We start from the raw sequence: 27,365 nt of genomic DNA on the forward strand, positions 1-27,365 counted from the left end.
CCTTGCATGGCCTGCAGGATGAACCCTCAGGTCACTCCTAGAGGAGTGATATAATACATGGGGAGTGAATAATACAAATTCACTTTTTTTTTTCTGAGACAATGATAAAGATTTGTCTTTTCCCTTGATGTTTCTCTATCAACTCTTCCAAATTTTGGCTGGAAAAAATTGTGGCAAGGTACCACAGCAGGAATATGGATGCCATAGCTGCTGGGACCAGAGCACACAGCACTCAACTGAACTTCACATGTTCAGCTTTCTGTGTTTCAATCTGTACATGTCATCCAAAAGGGCTGATTGAACTATGGGTACAATGAGCTTCACACTGACCACCGTGGGATGAGAAGCACACATGTTCACCCTGCAGCTGGGAGCAGTTCCCTGTGGGCCACTGGAGATGTGTTTGTGGCGCTTACTGAGCCCATTACTGGCAGATCCAGAAAAGGATCCTTGAGCCAAGGAGCCCGAGCTCTCAGAACTGATCACACTGCTGCAGTAGGTCTAAAAGGCCATATGGGCTGCTGAAATAGCCTCCAAAGCTGTTGGTCCTGCCCTGTTTGTCAGCACCACGTTCTGCTAAAAAAAGAAGAAAACAGGACACAGGAAGCACCAACACGAGGTGGGAGAATCGAGACCTCAATCCAATGTACTAATAATACTTTGCACTGTACATCACTGTACTGGTACTTACAGACATTAACTGGTAAATCCTCACAACACCCCTGCGAGGTAGGGAAGTATTATTATCCCCAGTGTACAGATGGGGAAACCGAGGCACAGAGAGGCTAAGTGACTTGCCCAAGAGCACACAGCAAGGCATGGCAGAGCCCATACACGAATGGAGACGTCTCTGTTGCCCACCCTATGCTGCCCCCACTAGACAATGTTGCCTGTCTGGATACGGGGAACCCACAGGTCCCTTCTAAAAGCAATGGCTGGACTTGTTGCCTATTAATAATTTTTATTTGCCTTTAATGAATTATTTCACAGTTTTTCCCTCATACTGTACACCACGCTTTCACAGTCTGTTCAGCCTTCTGTGGTACCCCACAGCCTTCTCCTCCGGTACTGGGACAGCTTCGGGGGTATCGTAGGGTGCTCTGTGCTTTCGTTAAGAGGATGTTTAGAAACAGTTTCACTGGCGTTGGACTGGGAGCACGTGAGCTCTCACTGGAGACTGGTAGCACACACTGGAGAAGCAGGCAGGGGGAGCTGATGGTGAAAAGGCATTTGCTATCCCCTGTGAAATGACCAATGGCTCTCTTGGTTTCTTGGCTCTTCTAAGCTCCAGTGATCACCCGGAGTGGAAACTGCTTGTCTCCAGCTTGCCTGGCCAGGAAGTAGTTGTCTGGGGGTTGCTTCCCTACGGGTTGTAAGCAGGCAGCTCAGGACCAGAGGGGTCCCCCAGCGCTGCCTGCTCCAGGTGTGTGACGCTGCCTTGGAACGAGGCTGGCTGTAGCCATTGTGCTCTCCTGCCATGGGGAAGGGGGATTACCATGGTTGGCAATGGTAATTGCCGCAGCCATATCCAGTGTCTGAGTCTTTTTTTTTCAAAACCAGGATTCGATGAAGAGCGAGGGAAAGTGGATGGATGAGGAGATGGGGATGAGGCAGAGCAAACAGGAAAATCCACCAAATGGGCTTCTAGGAAGGAAATGTTCCCCTTTGGGCACTTCAGCTGAAGCAGCTTCATTTTCACAAGGCTTCCTTCTCTCTCTGGGAACATCTGCTGAGCTTCATCTCTGTCAGCTGGATATATCGTATGACATTGGTATCTGCAGGGAAAGAGCACACAGACACATGCACAGCGGTTACAACTCCCTGGAAAGATGGACACACCACACCTTTCATCCGTGGTGCACCCCCAGTTCCTGCCTGCAGGAACAGCCCCAGTGGGAGGCAGCTCTGAACCAAACCCTGCTGATTTGGTTTTAGTGAACCTGCTCTGATTTGGGCTCACCATCCCTGTTGCTCACGATCTTGCCTCAGTTTTTACCTTCTCTTTGGCTACTCTTGGTTACCACAGTTGAATTCACACAGGTGAAGCCATCTAGTTCATCCCTGCCTGTTCCTCTGGAACAACATCTCCCCTGGTTTCCCTGCCCTCAGTGCTTGGATACAAGACTCTAAAGGCACCTTCTCTACAGACATGCTCTTCTTTTTCATCTTCCTATTCATTTTACAGCCTATTTCACTCTTCTCACAATTTTCTGTGATGAGCTGATGTGGGAAGAGCACTGTTCATGTTCTTTCAGCAACCTTGCTCTCCGTAAGTTTCACGTTTGGGAGTCCTTCCACAATGACACTGTATCTGCATTTTTGTCATTCACTGTCTGCTGCACACTGCCTTATCTATCCTAACAAAGTTCCTGGGGGCAGAGAACCACATTTCATCTCTGTACAGAGCTGTGAGACCCCAATCCTGTGCAGGCAGTAAGCTCAGCCCTCTTCTTCCTTCCAGTATTTCAGTGTACAAGCACTGTGCACACACAACACGTGAATTTTGCTTTACTTCCAGGCCCTTGCAGGGAGGGAGCCCGTTCACCCTGAAGCACAGGTTGATGTGCACAATAAGTGTGTGTCTCCAGACAGACCCCGTGCTTCTGCAGCCATGGCCACCCCTTTCTCAAATCGTGTTGATTTACTTTCACAAGGGCAACTTCCCACCAGCATGGCATCCACATGGTGGAAAACGCCATGTGGTATCAGAAGCAAGCAAGCATAAGAAAATAACTGCTTTCACTTATGTATTAATTTTAAAATGGTTCTTTGCTCACAGCCTTGCTCAGAAGGCCAGCCACGGCCAGCTTTGTCCATTATAAGTTATTAGAGATTCAAAAATCAATGTGATGCACACAGCAATCCATTCTGCCCACAGTCAGGGAGCAATTTCACCTCCTCCTCATCCAAATTGCCCCACACCAGCTATTAAGTAGGTGCCTGAGCTTCCAAAAGATGAGTACATTGCTGGTCACGTGCCCACTGCTAGAAAGCACAGGTATTGCCCCCACTAGAGGAGCTGTGGGTGCAGAGTTCCCTGTAAAAATGAGAAGGGGAGGCCTCTGTCATGCCATCAGCTGGAGTGGAGGCAATGGGAGATGGTTTAGCTTCCCTTCACATAGAACTCTGCACAAACACGTTGTAGCAATGCTCTTGTTATTTTCCAAGCTGTCCCTGGTGAGGCAGGTCTCCCTGCTAAGTCTTCTGCAGGTTCAGTAGTATCATCCTAGTCCCTTCAGGGGGTGGCAGTCAGTGATTAAGATACTTCCCCATCTGGGGGATTTTTAGTGAATCGAGGAGTTCTGCTCTCACTTGTGTTAAACAAGGAGCACCAGCATCCAGAACTGGTAACGTGCTAGCATTTCAAACCAGCCTAATGAATTTTGAAGGAACCTTTTGTACCAGAAATGGTTTCAGCTGCACAGCCTCCAGGAATGCAGCAACTCAGCTGAGGGGCTGGCTTTGAATTTTTGATCTCCCTGCTCTGTACCCTCCAAGCACCTGATGTGCTGCAGCACAGGTGAATGTCCTTGCAGCTGCATTTTCACGTCGGAGGCCTGCCTGGTGCAGGTGACAAGCAGTAACTGAGGAGGCATGGTAGGAAACTGCACCTGCCCGGGCCTGCAGGGACTGTGTGCACGGTGACAGAGGAGGAGGAGGTGGGTCTCGGTGCGAGGAGGGCAGCAGAAGGCTGCCAGCTGCCTTGGGCCTGAGGGTGAGGCAGCGAGCTGCTGATGGCACGGCTTCACTCACCTGGGAGATTGCCACATGCACGGGGAGCCAGGGGCAAAACAAGGTGCAGCTGACAGGGGGCGGGAGAAACTCTGATTGCAAGTTAGCAAAAAATCTCCCGGCAGGTTTGGGCATGTGGGGTCTTCTCTTTGAGGGCTGCTGCTTCACCAGAGAGGAGTGGTGAGTGGCACTTTGCTTGTGGAAGGAGCCCTATCTTTTCCAAGTCTTTTCCATAAAATGATACTGTGTCACCACAGCTCTGTCTGCAGAAGTATTTCAAAGCTAAATGTTAATGAGCAGAAGGCTCTGGTCCCTCAGCGAGGAAGTGCTGATGTGGGAATGGCAGGTAAGGACAGCTCAGTAAGTGATGCTGGCAGTGCTGCAAAGCAATGTGTCTCCTGGCTCTTTTGAGTGTTCCTGTGGCCTCCTGCTGCGCTGAAGGCTGTTCCTGCTTCTCCCAGTGGCTTCAGAGCCCGGTTGTTCATCTGCTGGGCAGGCACCATGGTCTGGGTCTTATTCCTGAGGACTGGGAATTTGGGACGCCAGCTCCTTCTGTGCAGTGTGGGAAGCTTAACAGTGGCTTTCCTCTTCCTTTCTAAGATCCTGCTCAGTAAGGAGTGCTGTACAGTTATCTTGCATTATTTCCACTTGCTTTTGTGATTTTGTGTTGTTTTTGTTTGGAGGTAGTAGAAGAATTGGGGCCAGACCCTACCCTCACTGTTGAAAGACAGTAAATGGCCATAAGGAACGTGTTGTGATGACAGACCTGTAGAGCTGTAAGCCCCTTTCCTAACTAATTCCTCTTTACCACTTAAAATTCCCCCCAGCAAAGAGACAGACAGTGATTTGGGCCCAAAACATTCCTTTTTAGAGAAGGAGAAAAAAGGCAGAGCATGACTGTAATAATAACTTAGTGCTTTACCAGTGAGCCTAGCAAAACCTCGGATAACAGAAAACAATTGCATTTTGCAGATGGAGACACTGAGTTATTCCAGGTCACAAAATAATTCTTGCTAGTGTCACCTGATTCCTACTGCTGTGTTTTAGCAGCCGCATCCTTTCTTGCTGCACGCATTCGCTTCTTTCCTTAAGATCTCAATAATCATAAATAAAACAGTGCAACAATGGCCTTGGATGGTCTAACAATAACAGACAGAAGCCTCTGATGCAGAGCTGAAGGCCAGAATTGTTTTTTTTGTATACATTAAGGGCCTTTGGGGACAGTTTCTGGTATGTCTTTGCAGTAAGCAGCAGTATTTGAAGCTTTTGCTGTTGAATACATTAGTATTTATTTCAGGAAGGAATGAGAGATACCAAATAAATAGTATCACTGAGGGAGAGGGGGGAAAAAGCATAAAAATACATATTTTAAAAATAGAAACAAAGTGGTTGAGCTAAAAGGACTTTTTCGCATCTGAGCCTCATCAGAAGCCCAAGGTTAAGATATTTCCTTATTTGCCTCCAACTGTTTTTCTCTGCATAGGTCTCGCCATTCCCTGGTTCTGGCACAGGCTGGAAGCAGAAGGGCGCACTGTAAGCTGAACAGGCTGAACTGAGCTTTTAGGCACGTTTGCTCAGCGAGTGTGGGGCGTGCAGCTGTGCTGTCAGACTGCCCGGGGCCAGGCACAGCAGATGGGACCGGCCGCCTGTATGGGAGCTGGGAGCGGAGTGCGATCCCGGTGCTCCTCTGGGGCGCTGTCACTGCAGGAGCCCAGTGCTTACAGGACACTACACACTCTGGCCACCTCCCTCACCTCCTCTAGCTTGAGGCACGCCAACCCCACTGTCTTTGCTCCTGTTTCGTGCCCAGCTTTCTCTCCCTGCACACACAGGTGCAGGTGGAAGAGCTGCTCTGTGGGGTTCCCCTTGTGTGTGGCTTCTGTTTGGCTTTCTCACAGTCCTTTAATTTTTCTGCATGTATTGTAAAGTTCCTTTAACAGGAATGGGCTGAACAACCGTGTGGATTTTATCTCATCAGGCAGTATTTTTCAAAAAGTCAAAGCACTGCATTGTGGCCTTCTACTTGCCCTCCGAGTTGGGGTGGGTTAGCACGAAGGAGGTTGCTCTGACCGGGCTAAGTTGTTTGCATACACAATTTCTTTGCTGTCTGAAATGAATTCTTTTTGTTTTTGCCATATGGATGGCAGGTACTTGAACAAGGCATGTGACTGCCTTCATGGCACAAATTGAAGCATCCTGTTCAGTGCTTTGTGAGTATATGTCTGTCTTTTTATTGCAGAAAGATACTATTCCTTTACTGAGATGGTGGCAGGCATGGCTGTTGGGAACTACAAACAGTCTACTCATTTTGCTAAGCAGAAAAACATCTCAGATCCAGAAAATATAATGGTTTAATGGTTGGGATGTATTCTTCCTCATCCTGCTTCCTTCTCCAAAAATAAGATGGGAGGGGAAAGAGGCAGGATCCCTTCCCCACAGACAGGATTCCAGCAGCACTGATAGCACCCAGCTCGTGCTGTAGCCTCTGCAATATTTAGTTAACAGTTAATGCCTTAAGGCAATGTCACTGCAAACCTGCTGCCCTAGGGGAGAGCCCTTGATGGGAAGTAGGACTAAGGGTGCGGTCATGCTCATCCCTGTGGAGATCCCTGAAAACAAATCAGGGACAAAGTCTCGTGAAAAGAAATGTGCAAGCACTCAGCACTGGGTCAGGCTCCTGCCCCCCGTACCTGTTGGCTGGCGGGATCTTGCCTCTTTCAAGTAGTAGAGTGCCTTGTTGTAGTCACCCAGGTGGTAAAACGCGACGCCCGACCGGTAGAGTGCCTTGAAGTTCTCTCCTTCTTTCTGCAGCACCTTGAGGCAGTACTCCTTGACGCGCTCGTAGTTGACCAGCTCGGCCTGGAGCAGGCAGGCTGCAGGGGAGAGAGACAGAGCCAGGAGTGTTACTGCTGCCTTTCTGCTCCCGCATCCGCGCGGGCGAGGAGAGCAGCCTAGGTGAGGGAAGTGACTCAGGCTCGTGATTCAGAACGGGTGCAGTCCTATAGATTGTTTGCCAAATCTGATTGTTCACAATTTAAATGCCCGTGCTTCTATTCCTGGCGTTTCAAGCTGATGGGATTGTGTTTGTTCTGGGGGGCTGGGGGGGAAAGCGAGAATGTAAACATCCCTCTGGAGCTCCACATGATCCCATGGTAGTGAATGTAGTAAAATCACCTCTCAGCTGAGGACTAGGGCTCAGAAAAGTACAAAAAGATGGTGAAGGAATAGTTATCGGGGGAATTAAATTAGCCCAAATTTTGTATTGGGGTTAATAATCCAAAGGTGCTGGATTTACAAACATAATGTATTGCCTTTTCTGCAGGAGGTCCCGTGTGGAGTTGTGCTGTAGGAAGCACCCGGGGTCTGTGCTCCCTTGGAATGCGCTGTTAGTAAACCAGAGGCACCTGGAGCTAAAGCACAGGGTAAAAAAAATGTGCTAGGCTGCGTGCTTTTTGCAAAGTATTGCAGCAAAAGTTCAGCACCAGAGGTCAGTTCTGCTGACTTCCCAAAGGAAAAGGTAAACAGCGGTGAAGAAACAGCCTGCTGAGGGCTCTGTGCCCAAGGACAACTGCTGCATAAATGTCAAGGAGCTGACAAAAATCCCCAAAGTGAGTTTCCCACAGCTAGGTGTGGAGCAAGGGGGAGATCCCTGAGACATGCCTTACAGCCACATTTGTCCTCACTTAGGCACCAGAAACACCTTTGCTGGCAGTGAGCTTGAATGGGAGGCAGGAATTCCTGGGCTAGGGTGGATGGCATGCTGGATGTGCCTCCGGGGCTGACTGTAGTGTGCACTCTGGGCTAATTTTTTTTAGGCTTACTGGGTGTTAAGAAAGGTTTTAGGGAACACTGGTGAGAAAAGGATGTGCTGCAGCCACAGTCTTAAGGGGAATGAAGAAAGCTGTTCTATTCACAAGCTCTTCTGGTGCCACAATCCAAGGCAACCCTGGGAATGACATGGTTTGGGGAGGAGGGAAGGGGAAGGAAGGCAGGATGCTATGCAAGGATCTGTTCAGGGGCAGGCAGTGCCAAGTGCCAGGGCATGGAGAGAAACTTCCCATGGCAGGTGGTGTTACTCAGTGTGTCTCTGGCAAGGAGGAGACTCGCTGCTCCTGGAAACCCAAGCAGTCACAGTTCAGATGTCACCAATGAACAGCCAGACTTCATTTTTTGCATGGTAACTGTTGCTGGGAGGGTATGATGCTGGATCAGGAATAGGACAGTTCTTGATCCCCTTCCCCTGCACCCTCTCTGTAGCTTGCTTTACATTTCATGGGCAGGAGGACAGCTTAGACGACCCCCAGAGATTCCTTCCAACCTAAATTAGTCTGAGCCTTTGATCAGTTAACACGGGCAGAATGCATCCCTCACCCAGGCGTGCATTTACAGCTTAAATAGCGAACTGGAACCGACCACAAACAGCCTTCTGCCAGTGAAGAATTCACGGTACAGATGTGTTGGGCAAGGACTGCAGATCCAGCCCCGCTGCTGCTGAGTTTGGTTAAGTGACACAGCACTTCCAAATCAGATCTTTGTCCCATTTACTTTAATGAGGGACTTCCTAGGAATTTTAACAGATTCTGACACTGGAGCGCATAGGTATTACAAAGGCATCTGGCTGTTCGGTCACCAGTTAAAAAACACAGCTTTCTAAAAGCTTCGTAGCATTTCCTTACCCAGAATTTGTCCCCTCCTATTTGTCAAACATTGATTTTTCTCGCTCTGTTTCTAATGGAGCTTGAAATGACTGTGCTTTGTTTTCCTTTATTTTTCAAAGCTATTAAAAAGATGGCTGTGTAAATTTACTGCTGGCTTCACAGCCCTGGAAACTGGATTGCTTTGTTTGTCTGCTGACCAGTAGCAGGTACAGCAGTGGCAGTAGCTTTCTGCACGCTGCCAATCTGCTCCGGCCTTTCACGTCCTGGGGAAATGCCTTGCAGAGCAACTGGATGGGGGATTTTTGGTCTCTGTTTGTTTACTACTTGGTATTTCCAGCTATAGTCACAGAAATTACCCTGAAAATGACAGGCAGTCAGACCGTGCATATTAACTCCATAATTCCATATTGGACTTGCTTCATGGATTGGTTATAAAGTATCCCAAATCCTGCTAATTAGTAAGCCCAAATGGGCTTCCAGATATCCAGCTGGGTTCTTTCTGTGACTCATTTTCACAGCAAAGGCTCTGCAAGGCACTGCTGTAACTCTGCACATGGCAGAGAGAAGTCAGTACCACCGGGCTAGCAGGAGAGATGCGTTTGTCTGAACAAAACGAGCAGATGGATGTGCAGGAAACAGTTCTGCTGGAAGAGCTGGCCATTTGGAGAACCAGTGTTGGAAGTGGCTGCTGCAAAGGAACCTGGAGGGAGAACCTCACTTATAAATATTTAGAGGTGTGAGCTTTTGGTTCTTCGTGCACTGAAATGACCTTAGTGGGTTGTGATTCACCCTGAATACAGAGGTGGTTCGTAATGCAGCTCTCAAAACTGGAAGATACGTGGTACCCTTGTACTTCCTAGCCAGTTCAGTCAGAGGAGTTGTTCTGAAAATGCATCCCTTTCCTAAACAGACGTGTCTCTGGCTGGTAGTGTTTGTTTAGCACATCAAACACTTATCACCCTCTTTCTCAGTTCATAATAGGCCCTCAGTGAATCCTTCTGAGGAACAGAGCTAACTCAAAGACCAAACCAAGAGAGGTTTATCCAGCTTCTGCTTTCTTCAAGGAGAATGGGGTTGATCCCACACAGCACCATCTCTAATGGCTCTTTGGCAATTAGGAGAGTGCCTTTCACAAGCAGATGCAGACCTCCAGTCACCCAGCCCCTGCAGGTTTTACCCCGTAACGCAGCATCCATCCAGCAGCTACATCTCTCCAGCTCAGACCTCAGGGTGTCCTGTTGCGTCTCAGTGTTACCGTTCTCAGTTTGGCAAGTGATGTACTGTGTCAGCTTGAGCAACAAATAATTCCTAATTTTTAAAATTATGTATGTCACATGGTGATGAGGAACCCCCATTTGCTGTAAGAACAAGCAGTTCTGAAACTCCTGTGTGAAATGTGCTGTGGGGAGCAGAGAAGGCTATTCCTTTCAGCTCTGGTGGAGGATTCCTGTCCATCTCACTTCCCAGCTGACTGCTGATGTTTAAGCAAGGAAATAGGTAGCCTGGCTGCTTTTCTTCTTCCTCAGAGTATTAAATCCAGGTTTCTAAATTTTAATTCCTGGACTGAATCTATGCCAGCCAGCTCTGAGTTACAACTATTTGAGAGCTGCAGCACAGCTCTGTTATCATTAGAAAATGGTACCGTGAGAGCTAACTTGTGTGACCCTGCTTAGCACCAGGTTAGACAAAACAAAGATTAAAACATCCGTAGAGCCAAAATACATCTACTCCTTTAACCCTTAGCTGTGGACAGCAGTGGTAGGAAGTTTTAATTGAATTCTTGACTGTTCAGGGGTTTGGATACTAGTTTATTGTACCCTGAATTAATTCTGAATTCCAGTATATCTTTTAGGGAGGTAACTCTTAAATAGCCTGCACGAAGATGTGCCTGGAGCTGCTTACTAAACACCTCATGTTTCTCAGCTTTCATCACTTCTATAGCTGTTGTGTGAACCTTCAAAATGAAATTCAGCTGAAAATGCTGTTGGTTAGCATCTTGCCAGGGAAACCTCTCCTGTGTGCAAACCTCTCCAGGTTATGAAAATAGCTCAGTTTGGCCCAAACGTTTGGCTTCTAATTTTGGCTGGACCAAGATCTAAGTCTGGAAGTAGGGTGTATAGATTTTAACGTAGAATTTCAAACAATATGAGAAGCCTTGCCTACCTGGAAACTTTTGCCAAAGGGTAAATCTGCGTGCTGGAACATTCCTGCAGACACAGTTTTGTAACAGTGGCCAAAGTCCCACTGTAGGCAAGGCTCAGCACCTACCTATCCATGCTACAGAAAACTAAGCCAAATCACCATGCAGGCAGTGTTAGCGCGTTCCTTCCCTGTGGCATGTTCATTTGGTTCAGCACGTGGCGTTAGTCACAACAGGAATGCCATTTACAGCTTTTCAGGGGAATGAGCTTGCCCTGGCCCTTCAGGAATGTCTTGGGTTGCAAGTTTGTATTTCACAAAGTCCAGTCTTATTTGCAGTTCACTGACACCCAGGTAAGCTGGTAGCACTGCCCGTTCTTACGACTGCCTCGTCCCTTCCATTTTAGGGGAGAATCAACTGCTTGTAACTTCGGTCTTTTAAGTTTTTGGACTAAAATATTCCATATGCGACGTCTGCTTTTGAAGTCTGCTTTTAGAAAATGTCAGCCAAAACTGTTCAGGTATTTTTGAAAAGCAGGCTAGGGAAATGTATCTTATTTTTCCCTTGTTAAAGATCTCTGGTGACTGTCTCTTTGGATTTGTCTCATGTCCTCTCAACGTTTGGCTTTGCAAACTGAAATCTGGCAGATATCATTTGTGTCAAGCAGGTGCCTTCTGTTATCCCTGGGGTAATCCAGAGCCGGCCAACTGATAACTTTCTGAAAATAAAACCCATATAGTACTGCGTACAGTACTCAGAAGAGGTGCCTTAGAATTTGGTATCCAAATCCACTGAATATTTTGTCTACCTTGGGCACAACCCAGTCTAGGAAAAGTGGGACTTTAGAAACTTTGAGCCAACAGGAGAAGTTTCCTGCTCTCTCTCAACAAGAAAGAGGAGTGGAAAGTGGAAATCAAGCTGAGAGGAGCTGTCTTACCTATGACAGAAAGACAAGGAGACTGATGCTGGCAAGGAGAGGAGATCGGGGCTGAGAGCTGTGTGGGGATGAAGATGCAGAACGGCTGTGGTGGTGAGAGGGGTGTATGAGTGGGGGGCTGAGGTCTACCAGGAGGCAAAGTCTGAGGGCAGAAGTGGAGTTAAGAGTTTGGGATGAGGTGCTGGGAATACAGAGGTGCAGGGCAGCCAGCCTGAGGAGCAGGAGTGGCATTTCTAACAGTGAAATTCAAGCACAGGAGAGTAGTCTCACTAGGTGTGTATGACAGCAGCTCCTCTAGCAAATGACTTACCCACCCTTGCACTCCTGCTCAGAGTTCTTTCTCTGTTGATTATACAAAACTGAGGGACACTGATCTGCAGTGCCTGAAGCTGGCCTTTGCCAATATCCCCTGGAGTCTGGAACAGGTGTCCTGTGCAAGAGCTAATAGTAGGTCTTGTGGTTGAACCACTCATATGCCCAGGTAAGAGCCTGAATCCAAATGATTTATGTTCTCCACTCCTTAAAATGAAAATCTAGGGAATACTAGATTTGTATTTCAAAAAAAGTGAGTGCATTTAACCTACTTTGAAGAGTTTACCATGAAGTGAACAGGATAAATGACTGTTCTACGATAGCCACTGGTTCAGGAAAACAAAAACAAACAAACAAACAACAACAACAAAAAAAAAAAAAAACAACCAAAAAAAAAAAACACACCTAAAACCCAACTTGTATTGATTTGGTTAGTTTCAAAGCAGCAAGGAGTAGTAGTTAAACCCACTGCTGTTCAAACCTGATGTATTTATTTTTGATTTTAACATTGGTGTTTAACAGCTTATGTGTGGATTATTACTCCTTAACGAGTGCTAGGTACTCCAACCACTATGAACTCGACGTGTATTTCACAAACTGACAGTGTCATTCCCAGAAATAGCCATGATTAAACTCTGCAAAATACTTTGCTTTCTGATATGATCTCACCCCAAGTATAGCAGCCAACAGCTCACTTAAAATCTGTTTAAATCACAGGAAGATGGAACATATTCTTGTTCTAGTTCTATTTTGGAAAACACATGATTGATGCTTTGATATAACTACTTCAGGGTTTTATTCAGACATATGATTAAGACCTTGATGTATCATTGAGCAGGCTTCGTCCTCTTACTTCTTTAGGACTCAAAATAATAGGGCAGACTACGAGAGTCTCATAATACTTCTTTTATTTCAGAAGGCTTGGCATCCTTTATAGTGATGCTCTTTCTCAGAAGAAAAAACATGCTAGCAATAAATCTTGGTTTAAGCATTTGGGAAGAAAAATTGTTAGGACGTAACTAAAAAAAAATCAGGGATTTTTTTTTCTTAAAAACAAGGTTTGCTTTGGAATAGACAGCACTCTTCTAATCATGCTCCTGATGGATGTGCCATTAATCTGCGTGCTGCAGTCTCTGTAACTGGTGTTTATAAAAGCATGTGGAGTATATGGTGTCCACTGGCGGAATTAAAGGGGATACCGTTACTAAATGACATTGGAAATCTCAGCCATGTGTTAGTAATTTAGATTATAATTAACTTCTAATATCAGGTAACATATCTGTCATAAGATGATGCTGAGGATGTAAAGGTTTACCTGAGATTGAAAGTCACCTTGGAATTAAACTACTTGAATTTTCATGTATAGCATAAGAAGATGTGGACTATTGCAATACTTCAATCCAAATTTCTCTGATGTTGAAGTTACTCATCTAGAAGGTGCAGACTGCACAGGTGAAGTGGATGGCACAGCACAGTTTTTAGCCTGTGTTAAATTTCCCTAATTGGCACTGACAGGAGCTGTATCATGTGAGGGAATGCAAGAAGCCTAAACCAAGGAACAGAACAGGTTGTAAACCATCCACATCTGCACTGAGCCCCCTGTGGGCTGTGCCTTTCAAGAATGCAACCCAGTGTCCCTCCAAAGGGGGTTTTTGGAAGCATCTTTTTTTTCAGAGAAATGCCATGTACAGTTTCACTACAGGGCTGAGACACTAATTAGGATCTGCAGTTTCCAAACAATCTCTTCCATGAAATATTTCTCTTTTCTCTATAGTCCAAGCTTGCAAACAAAGAGGATTTTCTGGCTTCTCACCAATAAGAAGCTAATTATAGACAGCTTGATAATGTCTGGCAATAATCTGATCAGCTGACTCCCAGTTCCCGGACAATCTTAATGGGATGAAAAGGGAATATCAGAATGACAGCACAACTTTACAGTCAGCGGCCCTCATTTATTCCTCTCCAGGTACCAGAAACACTTAAATATGCCTGTATGTTTCTGCTTGCGGGGAAATGTGTGGAAAATTAAAAACTAAACTGTATGATGGGCTGCCCCTCTCTGTAGGGAGGGATTAATGCTAAATGAGGCGTGGATCTACAAATGTTTGGAGAACCCAAGGTGTCACCTCTTCCAAGCTGCCTTCCCCTTCTTCTCAGCCTGACTCCCAACTTGTAAACAGATGCCAACCTTTCCTCCCCTTTCTGCCTTCTTGGCCATGCTTTCCTTTCAATACACAGTGTGGTCTCCTTCAGTCCTCTGCTGCCCCTGTCCTTCACACCTCTTCCAGGAAAAGGACCCTGACTTCACAGCACAAATCCTGACCTCTAGGACAGAGACACTGGTGTAGTGACTATGCTGATGCTTCCACCACCATGCATGTTAAGAGGCATCTAGCAGCTTTTAGGGGAGCTGCTAAGCCTCTGTGAGGCCTTTTGTGGCTGGCAGCCCACTCTGGGACCCTTCCTGTTGCCACCCCTTTAGAGGCTTGGAGAGCACAGGGTTGACAACAAGCAGATAACTAACAGATAATGTGAGCTGTCAAAACAAATCAGTTTAATTTCAGACTGATAGGGCAATCAATCCTGAAGATAAAGGTGAAACAGTAGACGTTACATATCTTGGCTTTTACACTAGTCAAATGACAAATTCTAGTGACATTTTCTTAAGCAAATTGAGGGAGAACAGTCTAAATGAATAGGCTTAACTCTGTTATCAAAGCAGAAGGCAATATTAAGTGGGGTTCTGCACTGATCTGTCCTAGGTCCCATGGTATTTGGCGTCCTCAATAAAGACCTCAATGACTGACTGTGGGCTGCCTGTCCATTGGCAGGTAACACCACGATGCAGGGAGCAGCTGGGATATGTTGGAAGGCAGGGCTGCGATTCCAAGGGGTCCTCACGGACCGGAGCAGTGTCCTGACAAAAACAGGATGTGATCTGGCAGGGGCAAGTAAAAGGTACTGAAGTTAGGCAGGAAACAAATGAACAAAAACCACTGATAGAGAGCAGGAATGGTTGGCTGAAATAATTCTGCAGAAGATGATCTGTGTTGCAGTGTAGATCACCAGATGAAGTTAGCAAGGCTACTTGGTTAATGAAGGAAAATGCGCGCTAGCATGTATGACAAGAAATTTGCAAGAAGTGTGAGTACTGTGTTTGATTTTTGGATACTAGTCTTGAAAGAAAATGTGGATGCATGCCAGGAGGACCCTGACAATAACGAGCAGAATGGAGAACACAGACTGTAAGCCCTGAAGAAGACAGGGAGGGAAGGCAGGCTTACAGAGTTCACATGTAAAAAAAGTAAAAACCCTGTCATACAAAGTAGGGCATAACCAGAATGCAATCTGTTCTTGTGCTCGGGAAACCAGAAGAGGGCTTAAACTTCAGCAGGGAAGAATCTTATTAGGAAGAACTTTCTAATAGCGACAAGGCAGAAGCACTGTAGACTCTTTGGGGAAGTTGCAAAGGATCCTAGCTTTGGAAGTGTGTAAGAACAGCCTGAATAAATGCTGCCTGGGATACGCAGTATCTATACCCTTGTACCATGCAGCAGTATGGATAGAAGACTCCTGAATTCCTGTCCAGCTCTGCAGTCCCCTTACTGATTGTGCTCTAACACCCGGGGCACGAACGGTCCTTGGCTCTCCCTGAGAGCCACCATTTACTGCAAATTCCTGTCAGAAGGTCCTGTGGAAGGACGTTGCTGTGACATCCCCAGGCTAGGCATTTGAATACATAAGCACTTAAGTAACAGCAGGCATGAATGATTCCTGCCTTTGCTGTGTTTATGTTCTCATATCTCACTCTTTTCTAATTTTCTAGAGTGCAGTTCTTTAGGAGTGTTCATTATTTCTAAATGATTCCTAAGCTACTTTAAGGCAAATTAGTGGTGATTTATGCTTTTTTTGGTCACAAATCCAGTGATATAACACTGAAGTTTTCCTTCAAAGGGACAAACCTTTGGGAAGCAAAGACCTGCAGACAATTTTTCATCTGATCATCATAACTTCTGTTTTAAAAGAGTATTTTGAGCTCCTAGTTCCTGCAGTTCTTCAAATTAAAATGAGAGGCTTACTGAAAATTCTTAGCAATGGTAAAATTAAAGTATTAGAAGCCTAGATGTCAAGCAAACAAGAAGTGTTTTCTGAAGCTAGAATCCATGCTCAGCTGTGGATCAGCAAATCTTTATTCAACTAAAATAAAGAGATCTCCATATTGCACCTTCTGATCTCCATGCCTTTGATTTTCCCAGCCAGGAGATGTAGGAGCAAAGTCCTAGCAAACCAGTGGTGGAACAAGAGCTTCGGTCAGCTTTTAATGCCTGGATCATTTTGATTCTGCAACCTCCACAAACGCTTGCTCCTCCTGCAGCCGCGTTAGGGGAGCTGGGAATCTGTCCCGTTTGTTTTTGCCAAGGCTGTTGTTGTGGATCTGCCAGGTTAAATCCCCTGGAGGTTTCCTCCGCTCTGGCTTTGTACTTACCTAGTGGTCTTTGACCTGCCTTTATCTTCTAGAATCAGTACTCAGCTGGCCCAGCCTGGTCCAGTCAATGTGCCTTTAGATGTCTGACCTTCAGATCTGCTGTTCCAGGTGCTATTTATTCCACCGCCCCTTCCTTGCTGTTTGCTTTTGTCGTGCCTTTCACCTTGCATTGCTTTGCCCTCGCACTGCTGTGCCCTCTCCACGTTGGATCTTTCCTCCTCTGGCCTTCTGTTGCTATCGACACCCACCAGAGGAGGAATCTGGTCTCTTGGGTCGTTTGCATGGGGGAAAAGTGCACACAACTGTCTCAGAGATCAGTAATATCAGATGCTATGCAGTGAAATTTGGGTCTTAGGGGAAAGGTGGCTTTTGCAACCCTGTCTGCGACCAGGAACGTATTTCTGTGAGCAGGGAGAAGCTCTGGAGGAAGAGCTGGATCTCAAGCTGCTTCTCTGCTGAGGGGTGAAGCCTCTGCTTGGGGGCTCACCAAATAAACAACTGACAGCGGGAGCGTGAAATGCGGCTGGAGCAGCTTGGAGGCTCTCAGATGAAGTCACTGACGGTCGTGCGTGCCACGATTGCCTCCAGCCTGGCTTACTGCAGCGTGCTCGGTTCGGGATGAAAGCTAGTGCTTTATCCTGTGCCACGGCAGGGCTGGCTGACGTGGCTGCCTAACATCTGTGTGCTGTGCCCCGCGGTGCTGAGCCATGGCTCGCCTCCCGGGACACGTGGAAGAGCTGACAGCTGCAGAGTCTGCTACGGGGTGGGGAGCTGGCTGAGGGCACCGCCTCGTGTCCTCATCCCATGTATAATTGATAGGGACTGAAATGGTTTTTGTATTTCTTTTCCTGAGCTCTCCCTAGTTGAAGACTCTTACTGGCAAGAAGGGGAGAGGCTGAGCAGGGAGGAACATTTCCTTCATTACAATAATAACCCTATCAGGTGTTTTATCCAGGTCCTGCATAGCCCAAAGCCCTTCCATTTTAATGATGTTTTGAAACAGAAAGCAGCCTTTATGGCCTCTGAGGGAGAGATGGAGAGAACGAGAACAGGCAGAATCAGAGGCAGAGGACGCCAAAGTCACTGTTTTCTAACTAACTGAAGAGTGAGAGGTATTAATCAGAGCTCTGAAAACACTGTTTGCATTAAAAATGCGCTAAAGAAGAGTGACTTTTCAGCCACAGAGCTGACTGACCCTGGTTGTGTCAGGCTGTGTCACCTGGCTGAGCTCCGATTGCCAATGCAAACTGGGCTTAAGCTTTGCCCTCTTGTGTGGCTGGGCTTCTGGTGTCCTTGCCTCTTTCCTGCCCTCCGGTTAGACCGTATGAACTTGGTACCTTTGAGATATCTGCCTCTCCATCAAATCCAGCTAGTCAACAGGTTTGAAAGTTACCCAGAATGGACTGACGGGCTGACTACAGAAAACATACTTGCTTATGACTCATTTCCTTTGGAAATCAGGCTGAAAACGAATAAACTGAAGACCTGAGTAATGATTCAGTGTATTATTTGCTTGAGAAGGCCAGGGTTTGAAATGTGCAGGAGCTTAAGCTGGTCCTCTAATAAGATAACTGCTCTTTAATACAAGCTGTGGCAAAGTGCTTCAGGTTAAGTTCATTCAGATCATTCCCAACCCTTCCATAAACCAGGTCAGTGCAGTGTGCTGCTGGCAGTGGAAGGAGGAGGTAGGACTGTGTGTCTGATTTGAAGAATATGGAGGGGAACCTTTACCCCAGGTAAGGAGTTTGTTTTCAGACCAGGAGCACGAGAATCATTGTAATGATTCAGGCCAATGATGCAGTTCCTTGTCTCGACTGTGCCTTTTCAATTAAGCTAGAGGATATGAAGATATACTAAGAATGACGTGATGGCTAAAGAATTTGTAGTGGGTTCTGCTGAGAGACATATCAGTTAGAGACCACTAGAAGAATGCTGCAGGAATTAATTTCACAATTGAACTTGTCTAATGCTTCTGTTAATTGCCCTGATGTAAAAGAAAGAGCACCTACTGACACTGTGAAGTTGGAAGGTATCCTCAAAAAGGATAAGGATGGCAGTGTCATAAAAAGAGCTACATCACCTGGTGGACAGCGTTAAATTTATTTGGGATGGAGATCAGTAACACAAAACTTACAATCATACTCTTTGGGATTTAAAGCAAGGATTTCTGCTAGAATTTGTGAGCTCATGAGCTGGAAATAGCCAAAGAGGAAAAGGATCTGAATATGCTAGTTGGTCACAGGATGACTGAGTCATTTATGTGACATGGCCATGGACAGGGAAATTAAAATCTCTGAGAAGTTTATTCATAAATCCAAACCAGTTAGCAGTGGTTCTCAAGCATGAAAATGTAATATTTGCTTTACAGTTTTTATCCTATCTAATATAGCAGTGAATGTGCTGATTAGTTATGTGTCTAAGCCTTCTTTTCTAACCTTATTAGGGTCTTTAACTCCATGATACCTTCTGGCACTGCGCTCCAAGTTAATCAGCCCTGGGTTTTAAAAATTCTTTTGTATTCATCTACTAATTTAATTTACCCTCCACCCCATGAGCAAAGCTCCTGAGCTGCCTCAGTTTGAGCTCCATCACAGTTGTTAGAGAACATACAAAGGAAAGTGAGCGTATTTACTTTGTACTTGCAGCATAGGTGAGGATCTTGTGCTGCTCTGGTTTCTTTGCAACGTGAATGCACTACTGCATCTTGAGCAATTAATCACTGCAAATCATTTAAGAGGCTAGTAATCTAGGATTTTAATTATGCTGGTATTAAAACATATGGTGACTGAAGAGAGCACTGAGGCTTTATTTGCACCATGCTGTCTGATGAGAGAATCATTCCTAGTGGCATGGGGCAGGAGCTCTTTTTTTTTGTTTGTTTTTTAGAAATATGAGTGGGGATAAAAAGGTGCTATTGCAGGGCAACAGCTAGTGCTGACTTACAACAATCATCCAGGAATAACAGACTCCTTCCCTCGTGGTTCTGCTTTTGCAAGGTTAACTGATGGCCTCCACAAGTAGCTCCTGTTTGGGAGAGGCTATGGCTATTGCGTGGAGCCCACCTGTTTTCTGAAAGAGTGGAAGAAATGTAGGTCTTTGACCTTCCCCCCCTCTGGCAGCAGGAGTGGGGCAAAAGAATATGAATTCTCACAGCTTCTTCCCTGCAGTTGATTGAAAAATTGTTCTTTATATCATACAGATGCTGTTCATAGGGGGTGAATTGGTGGGTTAGATGGTGACTGCAGAGATGGCACTGCACGCTGGAGGTATAAGTTGGTTAGTCACACCAGCCCAGGAATAGCCAAAGGAAGTGCTAAGGGTCTAACATAAATTTTCAAGTCCCAGACACCTCCTCTGCTTTTAATTTGCTTTCGGGAGTAAGTTTGTTCTCCCACACACCACACTGGGGAGTGTGCAGGACAAAGATACACTAGTGCATGTCTTCTATTCTCCCTCCATCTGCTTCAGGTAGCAGTAAACAATTCTGCTGCCTGGAGTTGGGAGTGAAGTCTTTTGAGTTGGAAAAGATCTAGGATAAGCAGTATCCAGCTGGGCTGACCTGAGATCAGCCTGTGCATGTTAGGCAGAGCCTCACAGATCTGTAAGATGGGCAGCAAATCTTCACCACTGCGTGATGAGGTTCTACCAAGAGGGCCCCCAACGCTCCTGCTTTACAGAGCAAGGAGGCTTGCAGCAAGGTAGAGACCTCACTTGAGTTTCCTCGAGTATGAAATGAGCCATTTAGTCCCTGATGTTGTCGGGCCAGGCTAACACCAGAAGCATGAAGACTGACAGCTGTAATCAGGGCATCAGAGGAGATTTGGAATCAAAATTTGAGGAAAACGAGTTTGGTGGCTGCTTGCTGGCTGACCCAGCTGCTCCTTTCCAGCAGCTCCTAGGAAACCAGATCGACGGCTAGATTAGCGGAGTCTTGCTGCCTGCCACTCCGATCTGAAAGGAGGTGCTGCTGCCGCTGATGCAGAACAATCTACGTGACAGCCCCCTAAACTGGCAGCAAGGAGACGCAACAGACAGTGCTCCCACTAAAGCAGGATGGGGAATACTGAGCAGTGGCTAGGGAAATATGTGCTTTGGTAAGGCAGCAGTTTTACCCGTCAAAAATGGATGTGCTAGAGAGGGTGTCACAGCAGAGATGGGTCCTAAGGAGAGCCAGGGAGGAGAAAAGGTCCAGGCTGAACTGATATACAACAGGTAATAAAATCAGCTCCAATGAATCAGGTGCACCGAGATACTGTGGGGCAGAGCCTGAGAACACAGGGGATGAGAGGGCAATGCTGGCAGAACAGACGGGGCCTGCAAAGGGCCACAACTCTGCCTGGGAGGTCAGAAAGTCTGCTACAGCTGCAGTGCAACTGGGGGAGCCAGCAGAGGAACTCGAGCAGAAAAGGCACCGAGTGCGTAAGCAGCCCCGGCTCCTGAGCTGAGAAACGCGATGGGGGAACTGGGAACACAGGACAAAGCCAAGGAGAAGCAGATGGTGCTGTGCAGCCGATGAGCCTCGGGGTGACGGCGTGTCAAGAATTTTGGAGAGTGGGGAGAGCAGAGTGCATTTTGAAGTAAAGATCGTGACATTAGCTATTGCCTATGGACAGTAACAGATGAGCTCTGGCACATCAAACTATGACAGATAAAATCATCGCTCCCAGCTGGCCCTTCTGCCATGGGTTACTGCAGAGAGAAAACGTGACCGTGCCGAATTCACTCCATGAATCATCCTAGTATGGTTTCCAGCACAGTCCTAAGCTCAGAATGGCTGTAGCAAGATGTGACCCCAGCTTACACGGCTGCCAAGTGGCCAGCAAGGCAAGTAAGTGTACAAGAACAGGGCCAGCCACGGGGCCTTCCTGCCATCTCCTAGCCTTGCACAATGCGAGCGTGCCCCAGCTGAAGGTACCGCCAGCAATTCCAGCCAGGCTCCCAGAAACCACACCAACTCTACAGTCCTGGTTAAAGAAAGAGGAGCAGTAACACGCTGAGCCACCACAAAAGGATTTACCTGCATTCATCTATCAATGTCTTATGTTTACTGTTTCCCATCCAAGATGCAGAGCAGGAATGAACAAAAGGAGACGGATTCCTGAGCAGCCGCGAGCAACAGCTTCCTGGTTAATGATGGTTCACAGTGACTTCTTCAAAACATTCTTAACCCTCAGTATTAGTCACTGGCACGGCTACCTGAGTAAGCTGAAATCAAGACTAATAAACAGTTGTCTTCCTTCTACATCAGTTTCTTACCCATGAAATGAGAGAAGACAGAAGGAAAAAAAAAAAGCCAGTAAATTTCCTCAAAACCTCATTATGTAGTTCCTCCCTATCTTAATTGTTTCCTCAGTGTCATACTCTGTCATGCTATTTTCTGTAAGATGGCATGATGTCAAGAAGAAACCAGGATCTGGCAACATTTAGACCTCCCCTTTCATTTATACCCTTTTCTTTTGCTGTTTCATTCTTTACACCAATCTCCTTTACTGGGTGTGCAATAGATCTAAAATCCCAATGTGAAATCTTCTGATGACCTTCCATACTTGCAGCATCAATCCCACTGCTCACAGGATGCTGAGGGGAAACCAGGGATGCGCTGCTGAATTGTTAGGCAGCTCTAGGAGAAGGGCTGGAGAAGCAGGGCTGGAGTCGGGCTAGAAACTTCTGGGTCTGAGCCCAAGTGAACAGGAGGAAGAGAAAGATGCTCCACCTGCTGAACCATGGAAAGGTGGCAGAGCTCACAGGAAAAAAAAAAAAATAAGGTAACCATGGGGCTCATGGGTGTATTTAGCAATAGATGGGGAACCAGCTGTGATTGTCACACAAGGCTTTACTGAAGCACCTGAACCATCTCCAGCACAGCACTGATGGGAACATGGGGAGGTGTAAGAGGCTGTGACACACTGTGGGACTTTTTCTGATGAAAACAGCAGATCAGAAGGGGATGGAGTAAAGCTGGCGGGAGGTGCTACTACAGACCTCTCAGAAAGCACACCAGTGCAAATCTCATGGCGGAGAACAATCAATACTCTTTAGGTAAACAGATTAACCACTACTCTGTGCTCTTGAAAAAGCTTTCTGATTTTTCATACTTCCTGCTTCACCTCCAGTGATGAGCTTTCTTCTCCAGCTGATGAACTTTGTCCTCCAAAATAAAAGGGAACAGGCAAATACAGAGTATTTTACAGACCAATTCATTGCGATGGCAATGCGAATGAGGATTGGGCCTATTGCTAAAATGCTTTGGTCACCTGCATTCACTCTCTGCTGCAGCTGCACGTGCATGGAGCATCAGGCCTGTAAAACATTCCCATGCACTGTGGCTGGGCAGATGCATCTAAAACAGGAGTGTCAGGAAGCTCCCACCTCAGCTAGTGAAAACACAGGCCCCGTCCTGCTGTCATCTGCTGCTGTCTCTCTTTCCCATTGCATGGCAGCCTTACAGAGCATGCTTTTTGTTGATGCAGCACATAAAAAAAAAAAAAAAAAAAAAAAAAACAACTTCACATCAAGCAACAATCCAAGCCTGCTTTAACACCCACAGCACCATGTGCCCTGGTAGAGTGTGTACTTGTTAACTGCTATATACTGGGATGGGATTTTAGAAACTCCTTTTGAGGAGTCCTAGTGGGTGGTCAGCAGAGACGAGTTTTAGCAGCTTTTCTGCTATTTAGTCATATTTTCACTTGGATTAAGGCTCCTTGTCTCAGTGGAACTACTCACTGAAGTCTGTACACAACTGGTGACTGTTGGGAGCAGTACCTACAACCCCGTCCAGAGCCCGAGGGTGTTAGCAAGCTGGAGTGCTGCGTGTGGTGGGGCTGTGGCTGTGACCTTTGCGTAGTTGTGAACTTCTGCCACGGCACGAGGCCAACCCGTGCTGCTTAGGCTGAGATCTACCACGGACAGCTACGCTTTGTAAGGCTCTGCAGGTATGTGTGCCCTCCTGCCAAGGTACAAAACTGCACGTGTCTGAATGTGGATATAAACGTGTTGCGTTTAATTGACATTCTTGTAATTAACAAAGCCTTCCAGCACTCCCAAGAGGTCAGAAACGCAGACGAATAAACTGAGGTTCAAAGAATGAAAGATTTGGTGAAGATAATACAGTTAGTCAGCACAGAAAGGCAGGATGAAAAATCTCTATCTCCCAGCATCACTCCTCATCCCTGGTTCTGTCTCCGGTTCTGTTTTTCCTGCCAGGATTAGCTCTACTATTTCTGCGTGCTTAGGAAAACTGACAAAGGTTTGCTTATCGCACTGCAACATTCCCTCATAAGAGAGAAAAAAAAAAAAAAGGCTTGAAACTCTGCTTACCCTTGGCATTTTGCTGCTTTGGAAGGACCAGGACTTGCTTCTCTCTGCAGAGCAGGCACAGTCCTTTTGATCCTGTAAACTTTTAGGCAGTAATGCCGGAATAAAATGATGATTGCATTTAATGAGGGTAGTGGTTGCGTTAGTAGCAGGTGGATGATCCCTACCTGCTTGCAGTTCATAAGGCATTTGAGCTTCATCTAGATCCAAGATGTTACATGAGTGGAAAGGAGACTAAGACATGAGTGGTATTTGGCCCGCTTGTTTTTCTGCAGGCATTGTTCCTACGTTCATCTTTATTTTCAAAGAATACAAACCACTGACTTGGGAAAACTCGGTTGAATGCACCATCGGGATCGGCTCGTGGTTCCTGTTCTTTATTTTTCAATTGGGCTGAGAGAGGCAAAAGGAGGTCAAGTGACTTCCTCAAGGTCAGAGCCCGTCAGTGAGTCATAAAGAAATGACTGTTTGCCTCACAGCCCTGCATTCATTCTGCGAGGCTCTGTGCTGCTGGTAGGATTTTTCTCTGCCCGCCCCAGCAATTTCTGGGGGCCCAGGCCACGCTGCTGCCCTTGCATCTGGTGACATTTGTCAAAGGGACTTACGGCAAAAATGGCAAAACGAAGGGCTATCGGCGCGCCTGTGCAAGAACATAGCAGTGCTGGATTTTGCAGATGTGAGGGTCAGTGCCTTTAAGGCAAAACTCGTGGAGCTTACACGGCAGCCCAGCTAGTGGCTTAGCAAAAAAAATGTGAGTGACACTGCCAGTGGCAAGCGGTGAAAATCCTAGGCCGATTTAAAATATATATAAAAAAAAAAATCACAAGAATTTTAAAACCAGCGTGTTCTAGAATCCTTTGCAATGGGCTAAGGATAGTTTAGGTCATGGGGGTGCCACACAGTTCTCTTTAGAAAATACACTGAATATTGTGGGGCTCTGAGTAAATACAAGGGTTAGCCACCCTGCTTCGTGGTATGGGAATCGCCTGCTGAAGGTGCTCCACAGAAGAAGCAGAGCTAAAAACCAATCTGCGCTGTAATTTGCGTTCTGCAAGGTGGTAAATGTACTGACAACAGATCTGTGTTTGTCCACACGTTCTTACTCATGTAATCAGTCAGATTAAAACAAAAACCAACCCCAGTTGTACTCAGTGTGTGCACAGTCCTCACCTGTAAGACTGCCCCAGATCCCCTTTGGGTGTGTATTTCCTACCTGCTTATTTGGCTAAGTGCACAGCTAACTAGAGTTGATGAGCTCCTCTGGCTGGATCTAAATAAGTAACTGTGTGCACGCTTCTATCTTTGCCATGCAAAACACCTCTGACAGGTGCGTGTGTGGCAGCCACGTGAAAACGGCAGTGCAAAACCAAGGTGGGCTTCCTAAATGCTAAGCTCAGGCAGTACGCGGAGGTGCTAAAAGAACTTGGTAATAAGGACACTCAGATGACAGCTGCTCATGCTATCGGGTATAAATCAGAGCTCAGTGAAAAACTGCCTTCTCTAGAATTAACATGCATGGCTGTTATGCTCTCTGCACTAGGCAATGCAGATTTATTTATTTTAAAGACAGCTCTAGGCATCCAGTCAGTGCTCAGAAGCGAAACGCCCTGCATCTCCTCTCTTCCCCAGCCAAATACCGCTGACTTCTGCTGCCACAACAGGCACTGGTGCCTGCGCTAGAGCCCACCGTGTAGAGAGGCTGGTGGCTTCTGCTGCACCACGCTGTTACAAAATAGTCTCATTGCTGCACCCCTTGAAGTTCCTATTAGAAAGGCGTACTAATTATTGTGACAGTTGTGGAGAAGCTCCCTCCCATCGCTTTCCTCTCCTTCAGATGCTAATTCACGGATCCTCCTGCTAGAATGGGAGCTCTGGAGCTGGGCTAGGAGGAGCAACGCTGCGGTTTGTTTAACTGCACGCTCCCTTCTTCAGCAAGCAGGGCATTGCTTTAACATTGCTTGCAGACAGAGCAGCAGACACACAAAACTAAACATTTCCAAGACCAATCCTGTTCTCCGCTCTGTGCCTGCCCATCTACCGAAAACACACAGCTGAGTGCAGAATGACACCCTGACCCGCTCTGAGGTTATCTCAGGAGAAGCACTGCTCGCCTCTCCAGGGTTAATCACATTCATCTCCTCTTGTGTTCACACCAGTTAAATTTAGGTAAAATCTGTTTGCATCTAGGTTGAAGATGGAGCAGGTTTCTCACGCTGACTGCTACTGCCGGCAAGATCAAATCAACAGCGAAAAAAGCTCCCTGCTCAAAGCAGCAGCAGTAAATAAACGCGGTGGACAGCGGCCATTCTGCAGGACTGCTCTATCCCCACGGGTGTAAACATTTCCAGCAAGTGGAACTTGTGTACGCAGCAGGAAGAGCCACGGCAGCACAGCCCATCCCTCCCTCCCTCCTCATTTACCTTCTACCACGTCCCATTTGTACCTCCGCACCGGGGGCTGGCGGAGACGTTTCCTGCGAGTACTTGTGCAAGCCCAGCACCACTCTACGCGGTAATGTTCACAGTATTGCGGGCTCTTTGTATAACCCTGCCAACCTAAATGAGCCTTGCCAGATACAATGGATTTTAATAAACCTGCGAACAGAAATTTTGAGAGAGACAAAATTACAGCTGTGCAATTATGCTATCACTCGGGGATCTCGCCTGCCTCTCCCTACTCAGGATTTCGACAGGCTTCTGAAGGAAGAACAGTTGAAAACGTGATAAAATCGTGCCTTCCATTACATCCCAAAAGCCACATTGAGATTGGCATGGATTAAGCCAAGGGAAGATCCTGGCTTGGCGCTTCAAACCCCATTTGCTTTATGCTGCATCCTTTTTAGCCCTAGACAGCAGGAAGCAAAGCTAGCCAAGTGTCTCGAAAGCCAAAAGCCAAGCGATGGTGACAGCTGACACACCAGCGCCCTGATTTTTGCCATTTCCCCCCCGAGGGAAGCGAGTGACCCTTCATCCTTGTGCAAAGCAGCAGAGCCGCGTTACCGTGGCATTTTGTGCACCTTCTCCAGGTTACAACCCTCCTTACCCTCTACGTACGTAGGCACAACTTTTTGTTTCGGAGCTGCGTTTGGGCTCGGAAAGAAAAAAATAAAAAAAGAAAAAACCACTTGGGACCCAAAATAACCCCTGCCAAGATGCAGCGCCCCGGCCGCTGGCAACTTTTGCAGCCGGGAGGCCGGGAGCACCTTGCGGTGCCAGTGCCAGCCCCTGCCGTGCCGAGGGGACCGGGGGCTGCGGGGAAGCCCCCGGGAAGGGCTGGGAAGGGAAAGGGAAGGGAAGGGAAGGGCCGGGGGGCGCCGCCGGGCCCGGGTGCAAATGGAAGGCGCTGCGGGAGGAGAGGGTTAGGGGGGTGCCCGCTGACCTGCCAGGCTGTTGTAGCAGTCGACCTCGATGGCCTCCACCGCCTGCCGCTGCTCCTCGCTCAGCCCGGCGCTGGCAGGGCGCTGCCCGCCCGGCTCCTGGCTCAGCAGCAGCAGCAGCGCCTTGAGCTCCAGCAGGGCGCGGTGGTACTTGCCGATGGCCTCGCGGAATTTCTTGTCCTTGTAGCACTGCGCCCCTTCGCTCTTGAAATCCAGCGCCCGCCCGATCAGCTCGCCCGGCTCCGCGCTTCCTCCTCCTCCTCCTCCTCCTCCTCCTCCCGCTGCCGCCGCCGCCGCCGTGGCCCGGGGCTGGCTGCCCCCCGCGGGGCCGTGCCCATCGCCCGCCCCGCGGCCGCCGGCGTTCAGCTTCCCCGCCGCCGGGCTCGCCCTCTCCATGGCCGCGGCGC

General features: G+C 47.3%; 1 protein-coding gene across 1 annotated transcript; it reads right to left on the reverse strand.

Moving 5' to 3' along the window:
* Window positions 1-620: 620 nt before the first annotated feature.
* TTC9 (tetratricopeptide repeat domain 9) lies at window positions 621-27,365 on the reverse strand. Its single transcript, XM_032188530.1, has 3 exons — window positions 26,961-27,365; window positions 6,423-6,605; window positions 621-1,775 (listed from the first exon to the last, which is right to left on the reverse strand). The coding sequence occupies exons 1-3, from the start codon at window positions 27,352-27,354 to the stop codon at window positions 1,696-1,698; spliced, it is 657 nt and encodes a 218-aa protein (XP_032044421.1). The 5' UTR covers window positions 27,355-27,365; the 3' UTR covers window positions 621-1,695.

Source organism: Aythya fuligula, chromosome 5 (genome assembly GCF_009819795.1).
Source record: "Aythya fuligula isolate bAytFul2 chromosome 5, bAytFul2.pri, whole genome shotgun sequence".
Lineage (NCBI taxonomy): Eukaryota > Metazoa > Chordata > Aves > Anseriformes > Anatidae > Aythya > Aythya fuligula.

What these genes read in the sequence shown, in the direction of transcription:
- TTC9 (XM_032188530.1), bottom strand. Translation starts at nt 27,354, where the DNA reads ATGGAGAGGGCGAGCCCGGCGGCGGGGAAGCTGAACGCCGGCGGCCGC. An exon ending in CTGCTACAACAGCCTGGCAG is followed by an intron (nt 6,606 to 26,960) that starts GTCAGCGGGCAC and finishes TCTCCCCTGCAG; the next exon opens with CCTGCCTGCTCCAGGCCGAG. An exon ending in AAGATCCCGCCAGCCAACAG is followed by an intron (nt 1,776 to 6,422) that starts GTACGGGGGGCA and finishes CTTTCCCTGCAG; the next exon opens with ATACCAATGTCATACGATAT.